This window comes from Aspergillus niger (genome assembly GCF_000002855.4).
Source record: "Aspergillus niger supercontig An12".
Classification (NCBI taxonomy): domain Eukaryota; kingdom Fungi; phylum Ascomycota; class Eurotiomycetes; order Eurotiales; family Aspergillaceae; genus Aspergillus; species Aspergillus niger.
The window spans coordinates 762,201-776,381 of record NT_166527.1 but is presented as its reverse complement, the minus strand read 5'-3'; the positions used below and the strand labels follow the sequence as shown (position 1 = coordinate 776,381).

Below are 14,181 nucleotides of genomic sequence, written 5' to 3'. Positions count from 1 at the left end.
TGGGTGATCTGTGAGTTACACCACCTGGTGTGGTAAAGGTATAGTTAGTAGTCGCTGGCTACTCCCCACCCCGGTGTGATTGAAAGGCCTATGCAACAGCACTCATCACCATCCCGGGCCAAAACCATGGTTTAGATTACCATCGTGTTTCAATGCCCAACCAAGCCTTACTATTTCTCCAGTTCAGCCCTGCAGGGAAAGTAGAACTCGTTCGTTGATCGCCTAGGGTATCCATTGCTCCGCCAGGCCCACCCTCACATCAAGACAGGTAACAGTGATTGCCAGTTTTGCAGTCCTGAATTGCTTTAGCTCTGATAGCCGTGGGGTTAAGGTTTTAGACCAGGGCCTTCATAAGACGAGGCGTTCAAGGACATGATATCCTTACTCTTATCACGTTGGTTATGTTCATAGGCTAGACGACCTGTCCCTCAGGCTATAGCATCTGGGCTTAACATTGTGGCCGTATTGAAGGTGAGCATGTTTCGCATTCAAGTCTGCCGAGGCAACCGGCTGATAATTTTGATCCTCGTGTAGACTTTCTTCGCCTCCCAGCTTTTTCTGGGCTATTGGGATAACCTACTTCCGTCTTGCGATCCTGGACCTCTATATTCAGACATTCCAAGTTGAGAAATTTCGTATCGCGGCGTATGCGCTAGAAGCTATTGTCAACCTCATCCGTCTCGTCAATGTTCCGGACTGTACTTTTGATCAGGATCTTACCTACTGAATGGCTGACAGCTCCATCTTAACTGTACCGGAAATGGCAATGGGGATTCTGGTTGCTTGTGCACCCATGATTGGCCCCGCCATTCTCCCAAGCCGGCGAAGGCGATTCGCATAGCAGGAGCAGGGCCCTAGTAACAGCAGTAACGCCAGCGGCGGTCGGTGGGCCTGGAAGCGACCGAGACAGAATACCACTGCTTCATCACCGTCTACCACTGATCACCACCCCATATACACTTTATATCCGTTCAATACGACACAGGCGTGAAAATGCATAGTTAGAACTCTCGAAGTGGACTAGATTCAAAGCGTCCAGCAGTACGGATTGACCCGCGTTGATTTCATGCCCCGGGACATCGAACAAAATCATATACGATATCAGTGACACATTATATTGGAGTCAGCTAGTAAACCAAACCTGGAGGACCAGCTTCTCATCAGGTGATTCTAGAACAATCAAGCTATAGTTACAGACGAACACAAGAGCCATAAGAATATGAGACCTAACGCGCTTTTTCTTTGTCTGATTGCCTTCCAAAAATTGGTTTTCGTTTCTCGGCCGGCTTCAAAATCTAATAGGCAACGACACATAATTCATAAGCATTCATCTTACCCAAACTCACCAGCGAATATCCATCAGAGACTCACCTGAAACGAGCAGAGAAGGTCCTCATCGATGCTCAGCATAGCCCCAGCATTATCAAACTCGCCACAATAATTAGGTGCACTGAAAATTGTCACCAATTGCCGCTTAGCGAAGAACTCATATCCATCCTGAACACACTCATGTGCGCGGCATACTAGATCTAGATCATGCTTCTGGGTAAACCGTTGAACCACATCGGGACCGAAAGTAAACGAAACACCACGTTCGTTCTCACCCCAGCCTACGATATTCCTGCCCGGGTCGGCCCAGAGGAGGTCACATAGTAAACCCACATCGGGGATCTTTCCACGATCAGTTATTAATTCTTCGAAGATAATGAAGAGGAAAAACATGGAGCATGCATGACTCACGTCTGTAGGCCGCATAATACGCCGAATCTGGTCCATCGAAGTCAAATCCGGGCTAAGTCCTCCATGCGTACAGAAGATCTTATCATCTATAATAGCAGCAATAGGCAGACAGTTGAAACAATCAATGAATGTCTTCCAGAGCTTTACATTATACCTTCGTTTACATTCGTCGTAGAATCCATAGATGCGATTGATGGATGCACATTCGTGATTCCCCCGCAGAATGAAGAAGTTCTCCGGGTACTTGATCTTGTAGGCTAGCAGTAGGAAGATACATTCCACAGACTGTTTACCGCGGTCCACGTAGTCGCCGAGAAATAAGTAGTTCGATTCGGGTGGAAAGCCCCCGTATTCGAATAGACGGAGGAGGTCGTAGTACTGTCCGTGAACGTCGCCGCATATCTAATGGTTCTTAGTTGTCGGGTAATATGTTGCAGTATTCTCTTAATGCTAAATGACTTACCTTAATAGGTGCCTCGAGATCTAACAGTATCGGTTGGGAAATGAAGATCTCCCTCGCCGTGCGGCAGAGGTATTCGATTTCGGACTCTTTGATTTCAACGAGTTTGCCTGGTCGCGAGCCTCTTACTGCTACTAACTTTGCAATAAGTTCATTCAGGTCCACGCTGTCCTTATTTGCCATGGTGGTAAAATGGGGATTTTCTAGAGGGTCTGACACAAAGGGGCTTCAACTATTGACGGCAATGATCGGTGGCAAACTCTGGGGAAGTTCAACACTTTGACCCCGGAACAGAAGGTATAAATACAACTGAGGAGAAGAATCATAGAAATGTTTTCGGGCATTCCCTGCCAAGATGGTATCCGTACAACCGGGTTGATCCGCTTGTGATCATGTTCCGGTGAAAGGGTTTGACAGCCTCAATGAATTGTTGACGATAAGGGCCCAGTAATGTAGATCGGCTTTTCGGAATTCCCCAGTGCCTTCTGTAATCACCATGGTACCGTATTAATCTCAGTAACAAACTTAAGATTTGTCTTGGCTTTCAGGTGAACTCCGGTGTTGCAGTCGGAGTTGAGCCCGACTAATCAGGATTGACAGATCCACACAGGATGTTACTAATGTCGCCCACCCCAATGCCCGGGATGTTCTATCACTTCTCTGTAGGGACATAAGACAGTCTATCACTCCTTCAGTGCACTCACGTACCTTATCTATAATTTATTCATATCCGACCAGACTTCCCAAACCTGCTTACACGTAGCCTTCTTCGCAGCAGAGCAATGATAATTGACATTACCAGTAGGCCAGATAATCAGCCGAAGCCACCGGGATTGGACTACCATCGCATCCGGACCCTTGACGCATGGATTGAGCAATTAATGAATTGTGTAACCTTGTCGGAGGATGATATAGAGCGACTATGCAATCAGGTACAATGTCACCAGCTTTCACGATCAAGCCGTTGTTGACATTTTCTCCAGGCAAGGGAGGTGGTGCAAGACGAATCGAACGTACAGCCAGTTGTGAGTCACCTGACTAGCTACCATTTTCAGTACAAGATATGACAATCCTAACCAATCTTATAGTCCAGTCCAGTCACGGTCTGCGGTGACATCCACGGCCAATATCATGACTTGATCGAGCTATTCCGAATAAGCGGGCCTTGTCCGGACACCAATTACCTCTTCATGGGTGAGACAGTCTGTACATCAGAGTGTCAAACCGGAGCTAATATCATCGCATTCTCCTAGGCGACTACGTCGACCGCGGTTACCACTCCGTCGAATCAGTATCCCTCCTCGTCGCCCTCAAAGTCCGCTACCCCAAGCGCATAACGATCCTTCGTGGCAATCACGAATCCCGTCAAATCACCCAAGTGTACGGCTTCTACGATGAATGTCTACGAAAATATGGCAACGCGCGGGTGTGGACATTATTCACAGACCTATTCGACTACCTTCCTCTTACCGCTCTCATCGACAATCGCATCTTCTGCCTCCACGGGGGCCTAAGTCCCTCAATTGATACTCTGGATAATATTCGGTCGTTGGATCGGGTACATGAGCCTCCGCATGAGGGTCCGATGTGTGATCTTCTCTGGAGTGATCCTGATGACAGATGTGGCTGGGGCATTTCTCCTCGTGGAGCCGGGTATACCTTCGGACAGGATATATCTGACGCGTTTAATCATAATAACGGCCTTAGTCTCGTCGCCCGAGCTCATCAGATGGTGATGGATGGGTATCTTTGGTCACATGACAGAAATGTGGTTACGGTTTTCTCTGGTATAGGCTGAATCTATCGATGAATCTGGCTCGGAACGTGCTAATGGGTTTGTTCTAGCTCCGAACTACTGCTACCGTTGTGGCAATCAAGCAGCGATACTGGAAGTAGATGAGCAACTCAATTACCAATTGTAAGACCGAGCGAGATCATTTAAGTCAAGGACTTTGCTGACACTTGAATTAGTATACAGTTTGATCCTTCACCACGGACTGGAGAACCTACGGTGTATAGAAGGACGCCAGATTACTTTCTATAGCTGTGACCTGACCCATACTGCCATGTATACTAAGTCTTACCATGTTAAAGTTCCTAGCATCTTTCCAAAGTTCTCATGGGCCAGGAAGAGGACGTATTGAGTTTTGGTTGCAATTTCCACAACGCCATCCGGTTTTGCACAGCTTACGTAATTATATAGAGGGTAGTTAGTTACTTATAGCCGAACAAACAGGCAACAGTGCGTTTGATTGGCTGACGAAAGCTGCCTAAAATCAAATCTCTTGGCGGTCAAATCGGATCCAAGGATTTTGGGTGGATCATTTGATGGTAAAGCCAGTCCGAGCGTTCAAGCCTCATCAAGCAAACTCCACTTAGGCTTAAGTATACTTAGATGTACGGTCCAGGTAAGACATATGCTAGTCCGCGCATTAACTAACATTGTGGTGCACATAAAGCCCCGTAAACTTGCAAGTTATCGAAATTTGAAAGGTGCCAACTCATCTCTTTCTCCAATTTTCTCTTCTACGACATGTAACGTGAACATATTGTTACTTCATCTATTCTGCAAAATGTCCAACCCACGTCAATATGATGGGTTTTCATTTTTGCCCACAGAGCTATTCGAAGCACTCCTGTCATACTTAGACGTCGACTCGATAAAGACTCTACGTCTCACAAGCGGAAAGATTGCCAAAAGATGCCTCGGTCCCCAATTCTTAGCATGCATCCAACAACCTGTGCTCGATGTGTCGTCGGAGAATTTTCGGTCGCTTCTTGCCTTGTCTCGCAACCCGGAACTCAGTAAGAAGATTAGCTCTCTTACTTTGTTAGCTACAATCATGGACATCCCCGGATTGGAAAAAAACGTCAAAGACGGATACTACATTATCGAAAGGTCCCATGGGCCCATATTTGAAAGGGTCGGAGTCGACTATTCTCCCGAAGAACTTTGCAACGCCAAGAAAGACCTGATCTGGTTGAAAGAGCAACAAGAAGCAAGAGAAAGGGACTCATCGAGCGTGTTAATTGGTCTCCTTCGATTTGCAATCGAACAGTTTGGTGAACTGGATGCTATCAATTTAGATAGTGCGGTTATCCGCGGACGAGAGGAGAGAAGATCGCTGAAGCATAAGGAGTGGATTCCGCTGTGGACACGAGCCGCAGATGTCTTCTCGTGGGTAACGACTGCCCTGGCGCAAAGTAAGGCTTCGGTGAAGAGACTCGATATTTACCAGAGTAATCGAGAATGTGGTATTCAATCTGGCAACATCAGGGACGAAAGCTTGTTGTATGACCGAACGGAGCTGGAAATATCTTGTAAGGGGTTGGAGTCACTCGAAATGAGCATATCCGGGGACATACAGGATGCTCTGGACTATAACAAAAAATTGGAAGAAGAAGACGAAGAAGACGAGGATGAAGACGCATCCCGCGAAGGGGACGGCCAAACAAGTCCTAGGAAAAAGGCTTGCACATCTACGGAGCATGATTTGGATGAAACACCCAAACTTCCATCATTCTTCCTCATATCTGCACCTGCTCTTCGAAAGCTCGAACTCTCATTCCGTCGTACTGCTGCTCCACCCGATTCCGAGTTCATGCATAAGCACAACTGGATTATTGACAGTATTGCTCGGGAGACCAACTTTCCCTTAATAGAAAGTTGCACCTTTGCCGGATTTCCAGCCAGAGGTGAATCAATTCTTCTCTTTCTCGAGAGACATCCTAGTCTCCAGTCCCTAAAGATTCATGAATGTCATTTGAGCTCAGGGTCATGGACACCAATATTTGCTCATCTGGAAACGTCGATGCCGGAACTCCAGAACTTGAATCTGTCGAACTTGTATGGCAAACATATGCAAAATCTGAAGTACGTACAAGGACGGGGGCGGAACACAAATGACAACAGTGAGGAGAATGCAGAGGATGACTGGCAGGAAGGCGATGGTATGGTTGTTCTGCGGCCAATTTGGGATACTAATCCCTTACCGCGTTGGACAAGGTACTCGTCATCTAACGGGAGCGTTGTACACACTCGAAGCTTCACTCGCGAGGAATTGAAAAAGGGACTTGTTTTTCGGCCTCTGGGTAAAGGGCCTGGGAGAATTAAAGGCTCTCCTGAGTTTGCATATTGGAGAACCTCTCGGAAAGCACTTTATGGGCCTCCTCCATAGGTCTTTTTGGTGGGACAATCCTATTTACCCTTAGAAAATTTACCTTTCTTATATAAGCTTTCCCGTACAAATGATATAGAACAATGCAAACTAAGCTGGCATTGGGTCCAACAGTTTGACATGTATTGGATGACCAGTGCTTGCTCACCAGACTTATTAACCTTGTAGGTTAGCTGATGAAGTTCTCCAAATGAGTGACTTGATCATGTATCGTGAATGACGTCAGCTAGAGATATCATTTAAATTACAAAATTTCACTGTTCTCTATATATTATGTTGGGGCTGTCTGAGAAGTAGGCAGTGGATTTAGACGAGCTTTTACCATAAACCAGCAAGTTGGAGATATTTGCTCCAAGTGGGTCCCGAATATTGGCAAGGTCTCCACCGATCTTAGCGACCTTGAATGGCTTCTTAGAATCTGGGCAGACATCTCTATCCGGCCGGTACCTGAATTTTGCACATCAAAAGCCATCCCACAAAAGATATCCTAGACCCTGATGGTCTACTAAAATACAACTATGGACAGTTAGCCACGACACTAAGCCCGAAGGGATGTGTGCCCCACGTATAACCTGAGTCTTAAGCTTGTGGTGATCACAAAGGTCAATTCCACCTGTCCAACTTTGCGTACCTGATTTTAACATGCTGGCGGAGTTTAGCCGGGACCACAGCAGAAATTTAAAGTGGTCATATTAGCCAATGCTTTCTTCAGTATCATTGCTGAATCGTACTTAGGGTAAAATGGAGCCTTCATCAAACCAACCGGCGTTGCTTTCTTTCGCCGATATTAGACCATTTACCTTAAGCACGAATCAGTTGTTATAGATAGGGCGGGTTCAAATTATCTTTTCGGACCCTTTCCAAGTAAGTTTTGAGCCCGGGTGAACACGACCCCAATACAGATTCACCTTATGTAGTATGTAAATGTGTTCGATAGTGAACCTCAACACTCAAAACACTGTGCTACGTAGCGAAAACAGGAAGGACAAATGTATTAGGATACTGGAATACCTAGTGGTCCAGGGTCCTGCAGGCTTCGGTCTTGGTCCAAGTGGACGCAGACTGCACCATGGTCACTCTCGCGTCGCTTAAACTACTAGGGCCATTCTAGTGGATCTGTCGGTTGGGGTGGTCCTTGTCTTCTGGTACGGTTCATGTACTCAACTATCCACTTAAGACATATCTCTCTACGCCTTTTTCGATGGAAATTATATTGTTCTTCCATATAGCCTACAAAGAGCCAAGGTATTGTTCTGTCGTGGACTATTACTGACATATAGCCGCTGCAACGCACGTAAGAAACGTGTGACGGTAAGAATCATAAACGATACAAGACACTAAAACACAGGCAGACACAACCATTTCAGCGTTGATAAGTTTGAAGAAGCTCGAGTATGGTTAGAAAGGAAGCCTGCAGATCTGGAACGTTTGTAGTATACTTCATTCTCGTCTCTGCCACCTCCGATTGGCTCTTATCACCGAACTGTCTGCACTTTGATCTCGCTGCAGGATCTGCACCTGCATCTAGCAGAATTTTGACAATTCCCTCCTTCGCAATGTAGACGGCGCAGTGCAAAGGCGTGCCCCATTCTGGAGATGTCGTATTCGGATTCAGACCCTTACCAAGAAGGAACTTGGTCTTGAATTCCCCATCTACCTCACGCGGACGAATTGCCTGAAAGAAGAGACTGGGTTCTATGTTGGCCCCGTATTCGACAAATAGGTCAAATAAAGATGTGTCATCTTTGCAAGCGATCTCTAGTGCAGTGGCAAGCGGAGCTACCTTCTTTGGTCCGCGGCGATTGGGATCAGCTCCTCGCAAAAGGAGCTCACGAGCTGGGTCAGCATTCAGGAAGCTATTTTGCTCGATATGTCAGCATCGCGGCTTCATTTTGCCCTTTACGGATATTTGCGGCCCATCGAGATGATATGAACCTACCGTAAGAGAGGCTCTCAATCGGACGTGGTACGGTTAGGATTGAGACCCCGATCGAGGTAATGACGAACTACATCGGGATGTTGCTCGCCATCCTTTCCACCAAGGGCATCTATTGCAAAGGCTGTCATTGGAGCACCAGCATCGAAAAGTGCGGCCACAACATCCGGATTCGCCGCACCGGTAGCGAGACTAAGGCCATGTTCGAGGGTACGTGTGGGTAAGCCGCTAGCGAGGAGCTTTCCTATTTTTCTCAGGTCACCATCAATGCATGCAGAATAAAAGGCCATCTCAGAAGGAGCGCCAGGTTCCATGTCGTCTAGTGACATGAGATTAATGTGGAATGGCCACAAGAGGGGAGCATGAAAGGCGTCTTTGTGCCTGAGACACAGGCGGTGGCGGAGACCGGAGACAGTCGCTGTAGCTCGTGATTGGTCACGCAAACTGGTCCATGCACAACAAACTTTCAGGCCACATCTTTGAGCCTCGAATAACGACTATAGATGGCCCAAACTACGCTCCTATAAGTAATCCTGAGGTCTTGGCCATGGCTCTTATTTATGCCAAGACAGGTCAGGGCAGATGAGTTATGATTTACGAGCCTACACCTCACATTGACTCTGCTTACGGACCACCGGCCAAACTGCCCGGGCCAAGACCGCAGTCCCGAACCATGGTGAGCTTACCCATGACAACGGCTCATTTCCGAGGATCTCACCAATAATGAAAGACAATTAGAAATTTCCCATTCATATCTACGGTTCTAGTAAGACAAAAAGGCAACCTCTGGGTGGAGCATTTACTAATATGGGATTAGTGCATGGGCTAGCTGTCAATTAGTAGATCAACCAGGGTCCCAGGGTTTGGATTTCCGTTCCATGGTTCGTGTGGGGTATTTTACCAAATATTTACAGATATATCTCCATCACTCAGGGTTCTTTATTCTCTATCTTCAATGCCCCCCCGGTGAAGCTCATCGATTCTCGCGTATTGTATCTTCATCGCTCCCAAGCCTATGTCTGACTATTACGAACTTTACGACGGCTCAGCCATGACCCAAGGCATCCAAAGAATTAGTAATTAGTCTTTTCCAGTTGGACTCAATGGACACATCAAATTATACATATAGATTGTAGAAGGCTTAGGACCCTTGATAAACCTTTCTCGTGGCATGGTCATAGTATTTAAATACATTCTGGATGAGCACTTGTATATATATCGATCAATGCCATCAGCGTTGTCTTACTATATTGACTAAAACCTGAGAGGTACAATGTATCTTGGAGGTACAACCACGGAAGAAATTGGTAGAAAAGGGGTTTCATTATTCAAAAGATAGTGTTTTTTTGAAATGTGAGAAATGTTGGAGATTATCACCCAAGATGGTTTTCCTCTAGGGCTCTTCAATCAGACCCCCTCACTCATTCTATATCCAGAGCGAATCTAACCTTACTCACCTTGTTTCTATACAGAAAATATCGTGCGACATGAAAGTATATCTATATATGCTCACCATTTATCCTCATGATACAGTTCATCTTCAGCCCACATCATAGCCCAGGTCTGTGTTTGCCCACCACCTATGTCGTGGGCTTGGTCAAATTTGAAAAGATTTCTCCCTCTAACTGTATCCTCCTCATCCAAATGCCGCACATTCCTCACTCTGACGTATGGAATGTCTGTCCATCGCGATTGATCTTGAAGGGTTGGCACCAGCTCGCCCACCGTAGTCCGGATTTTGTTCCACTGATAGGTGTAGTCATCCGCGCTAGGATCCTTAAGCTGCCTGTAAGCTTTTGATGGACGGATGAGGTAGGCGCGGATGTGTTCATCCTCAATGATATTGGCATCGAGTTTGGCGTGCTGCTTCCCCCCCTTCCTAAGCAGGTTGAGGACGCTGATCTCCAGTAACTCCTCGTCCGTTCGACCCTCTCTCCAGCCGGGGTTTCCTTTCTCGTCTATTTCATCTGCGGCGAAGGCGACATTTTCCCACCAGTGTGTTATATACACCGCTTTGCGGCTGATGATATACATGGTAGTGCACCCATGAAGTCCCTCTACTCCGGTGCTGAATTGATTGGTGTTTCGTGTCCGACCGAGTCGGTGCATAATCGCCGCGCTTGTCGAGGCCGCTGTGCGGTAGCTGTTTTTCAGCTCGAGTTCCCTTGTACGCTTAGGCATCTCATCTTTATAGAAAATCCCCAACGATGGACCGGGCAGCGTCATTCGCTTTGACAGAGGCATTGCTGCCCCTGCTGCTGTTGCGTTGGTGCCATTGCGCTCCAGCCGAATGTACCCTACGCTGCGTTTGCTGTTGCTAGTAAGAACTCTCGCGATCCCGCATTTGGTACCGATATCATCCCGTTTGACCACGGTATGTGCTTCTTGATTGCTCGTTAGCCCGGTGTGCTCGTCTTAAGAATTTGGAAAGTCTTCCATACCGTTGACAAAGGGATCTGCGGACACTGCGAACGCCAGCCATGCTAGTAGTACCCATAGTAACCTCATGGTTGATGGGGGCAGATATAAGATGATATGGGAAGCTACGCCCTTGGAGGGTGCGAAGATTCAAAAGTTCAAGTAATAGCCGATGGGTAACCAAGCAGAGGAGAGACGGGGGAGAGAAAGAATAAAGAAGGAAAAGATCTAGGAGAGCCGAGCGATAATATCTCCCTCGTATTTGCCTCGACGATGTTTACTGTACCAATAGCAAAAGCCACTCAACGTATGTGGGACCATTCAGTTCTTGAAAAGTGACTTGGTCTGCTTCAGGAGTTTCGCTAGGACATGTCTCATTCCATCCTTTCTCAGTTATAGTGGGTATCCCTAGAGGGTCCCTCATCATGGGCCTAGTGATAGTCGGGTATACCACGGTATAAGGTATAGTACTGTGGTGCTGATCGATTGGTTCATCGGCAGGCCTTGCTCTAGAGAGCAAATTACCATCGCTTATATCTAGAAGGCACAGTTTCGTTATTTGATAAATTTAATAATATCCGAGACATTACCAGACGCTGTTGCTCAAAGTCAGAAGAAGCTGGGCAGCTTACGCTTACTAAAAAGAATTACCATCATCCTGATCAAGATAGAGGATCTTTTGAACGCTCCTAACACTCACCGTATAGGAGCAAAAGTAGCTTGCCTACATTTGATGAGTATTCACCGCTACCTGAATATCGACCTGGCACGTACTCGACTAGTCAAGTAGAGATGCTCAATGAATATCGTCTTCCATCTTCCAATCTTTTGAGCTCTCAATGGACCAAGCTTAGTAGCTGTTGTTATGATTGCTCTATAGACCGCATATAATAAAAGCCTGCTTGACAGGATCGATACGCTCGAGGAATGGCTGTATCTATGGTACTAGTAGCTTTGCAGTGGGTCGTGGTCTAGTAATCTCCGGACCCGTCCGACTATGTAGAGGGGTCAACGAATCGGATATGAAGGGTTGGCTGGTACAGATAGACCCATAAAGTTCTTGTTCAAAGCGTGGGGCGAATATCATCTGCGGCTCAGTCCCTTGGCTAGCTGTCAATAGTGTCAGCTTAGTAGATGAACAACGACCCAGTGTCTCAGACCTGCTTCTTGGTTCTACCTGTTGTATTATTTACATAGTTTCCCTGCAGTAGCTGTGGTGGGTCTCGTGGGTCTCCGATAGTTAGTTCTCCCCGCTCCACCTGACGACCATCCAGTTAATCAGGTGGGGCAAATGTAGGGTTGCGAAGGAGACTTGATTTTGCCGGCAGAATTTCCAGAAATTAGAGAAGATCAGGCAGAACGGGAATGCAGGAAATGGGAATGGAGACCGCGACCAGAAGCCTACGTAGGTGGAAGACAGGCGTCTTCAAGCGTCTGGCTACAGTAAATGCCACAAGTTAAAGTCACTACCAATCTCTTTAAGCTATCAACGAGCAGCCCTTCGCTCCAGCGGGTACCCGTCTCGTGTCTTTAAGATCTAATTTTTACCACCAAGTAGCCCATCCATACTCACTCCAAAGCACATGCGGATCAACAGACTCACAGCATCATAGAATGCCCGGAAGCTTTTTGAATGGTATTCCCCGAATAGCCAACCTATCACTCTCTAAACCATCACCGCGGACACTTATACGTAGTAGGTTCGTAACTAAGGGACAGTCTTGGTACGACTGCGTGTCCGGCTACTAACGCTGCCTTCCCCTGGAATTCGTGTCTTCCGGGTATTCTGGGTCTTTTGGGAGCCAGTCCAATTCGAGTCACCCGTTAAAGAACCTGACAATCCAGTGTCGACAGCATTGAGTCGTTCGTTGATTTCCGTTCTATTCGCGGCAGGGGGCTCCGTATCGCTCTCGGTATTTGACCTCTCCGACGCAGCAACTGTAGGAAGAGAGACTCCGATCTGTGTAGATCCGAGAAGCTCTATGACACTTTGATACATACCCTTCATAGAAGAGCCTTCATGAGAAGCTCGCATCTTCCACTCGGCGACTTCCACGGGGGTTTTATTTTTGAACTTCATACAGTATGATCGGGAGTTCGGATCTGCTCCCAAGTCGAGAAGCATTCTAATAATCTCCTTATCGGCGAAGAGAGCTGCAACATGTAGCGGCGTGCCCCATTCTGCAGAAATTGTCGTGGTCGGATCAAGACCCTTGGAGAGAAGGAAACGAAATTTGATAGCTGCATCGCTGCTCCAAACAAGAGCATCAAACAAGAGACCGGGATCCATCTTCGCCCCATATTTCACAAGTAATTCGAATGTAGACCCGTTGTCCTCGTGAACCAGGTCAAGAGAGCTGGAGAGGGGGCTTATCTTTCTCGGACCGCAGCGGTTGGGGTCGACGCCTCGCTCGAGTAATTCCCGGGCACAGTCAACCGAATAAAATCTACATTACCCAGTACAGTTAGTTTCTCTATGAAGGCCAATAATTATTGGGAATTGAAGTACCGTAAAAGAGGCTCGCCTTTAGTCGTAATACAATCACTAGGCTTCAGACCACGATCGAAGTAGAGGCGAATGACGCGCGGGTCCTGTTTCGCATCATTCCCACAGAGGCAGCCTATTGCATTTGGCGACATAGGCACACCTGCCTCAAAGAGAGCTGCTACTATGTCCGGATGTGCCTCTTTAGTACTGATCCTTAGTCCAGTGTCAAGATCCTTAGCAGAGAGTCTTCCGCTGGCGAGAGCCCTCTGGACTGCCCGAAGGTTACCATCAATGCATGCCTTCTGAAAATTATATGAAAGAGCGTCGTCTGCGGTGTTGGGCGACATGGTATGATGTGGCCTGAGGTTGGAGGAAACAGAGATTTTTGGATTTTTGTGGAATGATTGTTTGTTATATTACGGTACATGGGTCCAAAGAGGAGATTGAGTTTAATGCGTTTGGAGCAGGCGGTGACAAAAGCGGGAGACATATCCAACTAGGGGTCAGTCTATACAAGCTAATACAACGAAAATAGTATTCAGCTATGCTATTTGGTATCATCATATGAATTCATATCATTAGGTATAGGCATTGCGCTTGTAGCCCATGCAGGCATTCAATTTTAGGTACCAGTATTTACAGTGGGGAGGAACCCTTGGCATGGCCCAGCATTTGTTTGTATTTTCGGCCGAACCTAGGACGAACTCCCTTTGCGGAAGGCTTGTCTGTACAATTTTTATCTTAACCTGGATATTCCGTTTACTGAAGGGTGTGCGGAGCTTTATCTGTAGAATTTGGTTCCCCAAGACACGGACAGAAAATTTCCTGTCAATGTGGGATCCGGTTGAAGTCACAGTATAAATAATACGGCCGGCAATCCAGTAGTTGTAGTCTTTTGAGAAAGTAACTCCTAGTACTACATCTAGGGGTATCTGCATCCTAGCCTGCTCTCTACACTCGA

General features: G+C 46.9%; 6 protein-coding genes across 6 annotated transcripts; 2 read left to right on the top strand and 4 right to left on the bottom strand.

Moving 5' to 3' along the window:
• Positions 1 to 1,226: 1,226 nt before the first annotated feature.
• On the bottom strand, positions 1,227 to 2,383 carry An12g02980 (uncharacterized protein; the record flags this gene model as incomplete). The annotated part of the gene is made up of 4 exons (XM_001395340.3): positions 1,227 to 1,295; positions 1,372 to 1,671; positions 1,741 to 2,142; positions 2,204 to 2,383. 4 exons carry the CDS (start codon positions 2,381 to 2,383, stop codon positions 1,227 to 1,229), a joined length of 951 nt encoding a protein of 316 aa, XP_001395377.3.
• A 599-nt stretch (positions 2,384 to 2,982) lies between these two features.
• On the top strand, positions 2,983 to 4,244 carry An12g02970 (uncharacterized protein; the record flags this gene model as incomplete). Its single annotated transcript, XM_001395339.1, has 6 exons — positions 2,983 to 3,132; positions 3,184 to 3,225; positions 3,289 to 3,394; positions 3,454 to 3,987; positions 4,046 to 4,118; positions 4,172 to 4,244. The coding sequence occupies 6 exons, from the start codon at positions 2,983 to 2,985 to the stop codon at positions 4,242 to 4,244; spliced, it is 978 nt and encodes a 325-aa protein (XP_001395376.1).
• Positions 4,245 to 4,773: 529 nt separating this feature from the next.
• An12g02960 (hypothetical protein) lies at positions 4,774 to 6,378 on the top strand (the record flags this gene model as incomplete). The annotated part of the gene is made up of 2 exons (XM_059750769.1): positions 4,774 to 5,005; positions 5,036 to 6,378. The coding sequence occupies 2 exons, from the start codon at positions 4,774 to 4,776 to the stop codon at positions 6,376 to 6,378; spliced, it is 1,575 nt and encodes a 524-aa protein (XP_059601833.1).
• Positions 6,379 to 7,741: 1,363 nt separating this feature from the next.
• An12g02950 (uncharacterized protein) lies at positions 7,742 to 8,989 on the bottom strand (the record flags this gene model as incomplete). Its single annotated transcript, XM_001395337.3, has 3 exons — positions 7,742 to 8,214; positions 8,349 to 8,758; positions 8,943 to 8,989. The coding sequence occupies 3 exons, from the start codon at positions 8,987 to 8,989 to the stop codon at positions 7,742 to 7,744; spliced, it is 930 nt and encodes a 309-aa protein (XP_001395374.3).
• An 834-nt stretch (positions 8,990 to 9,823) lies between these two features.
• Positions 9,824 to 11,159, bottom strand: An12g02940 (hypothetical protein; the record flags this gene model as incomplete). Its single annotated transcript, XM_059750768.1, has 3 exons — positions 9,824 to 10,611; positions 10,756 to 10,864; positions 11,019 to 11,159. The coding sequence occupies 3 exons, from the start codon at positions 11,157 to 11,159 to the stop codon at positions 9,824 to 9,826; spliced, it is 1,038 nt and encodes a 345-aa protein (XP_059601832.1).
• A 1,281-nt stretch (positions 11,160 to 12,440) lies between these two features.
• An12g02930 (uncharacterized protein) lies at positions 12,441 to 13,567 on the bottom strand (the record flags this gene model as incomplete). Its single annotated transcript, XM_001395335.1, has 2 exons — positions 12,441 to 13,179; positions 13,242 to 13,567. 2 exons carry the CDS (start codon positions 13,565 to 13,567, stop codon positions 12,441 to 12,443), a joined length of 1,065 nt encoding a protein of 354 aa, XP_001395372.1.
• Between the last annotated feature and the right edge of the window lie 614 nt (positions 13,568 to 14,181).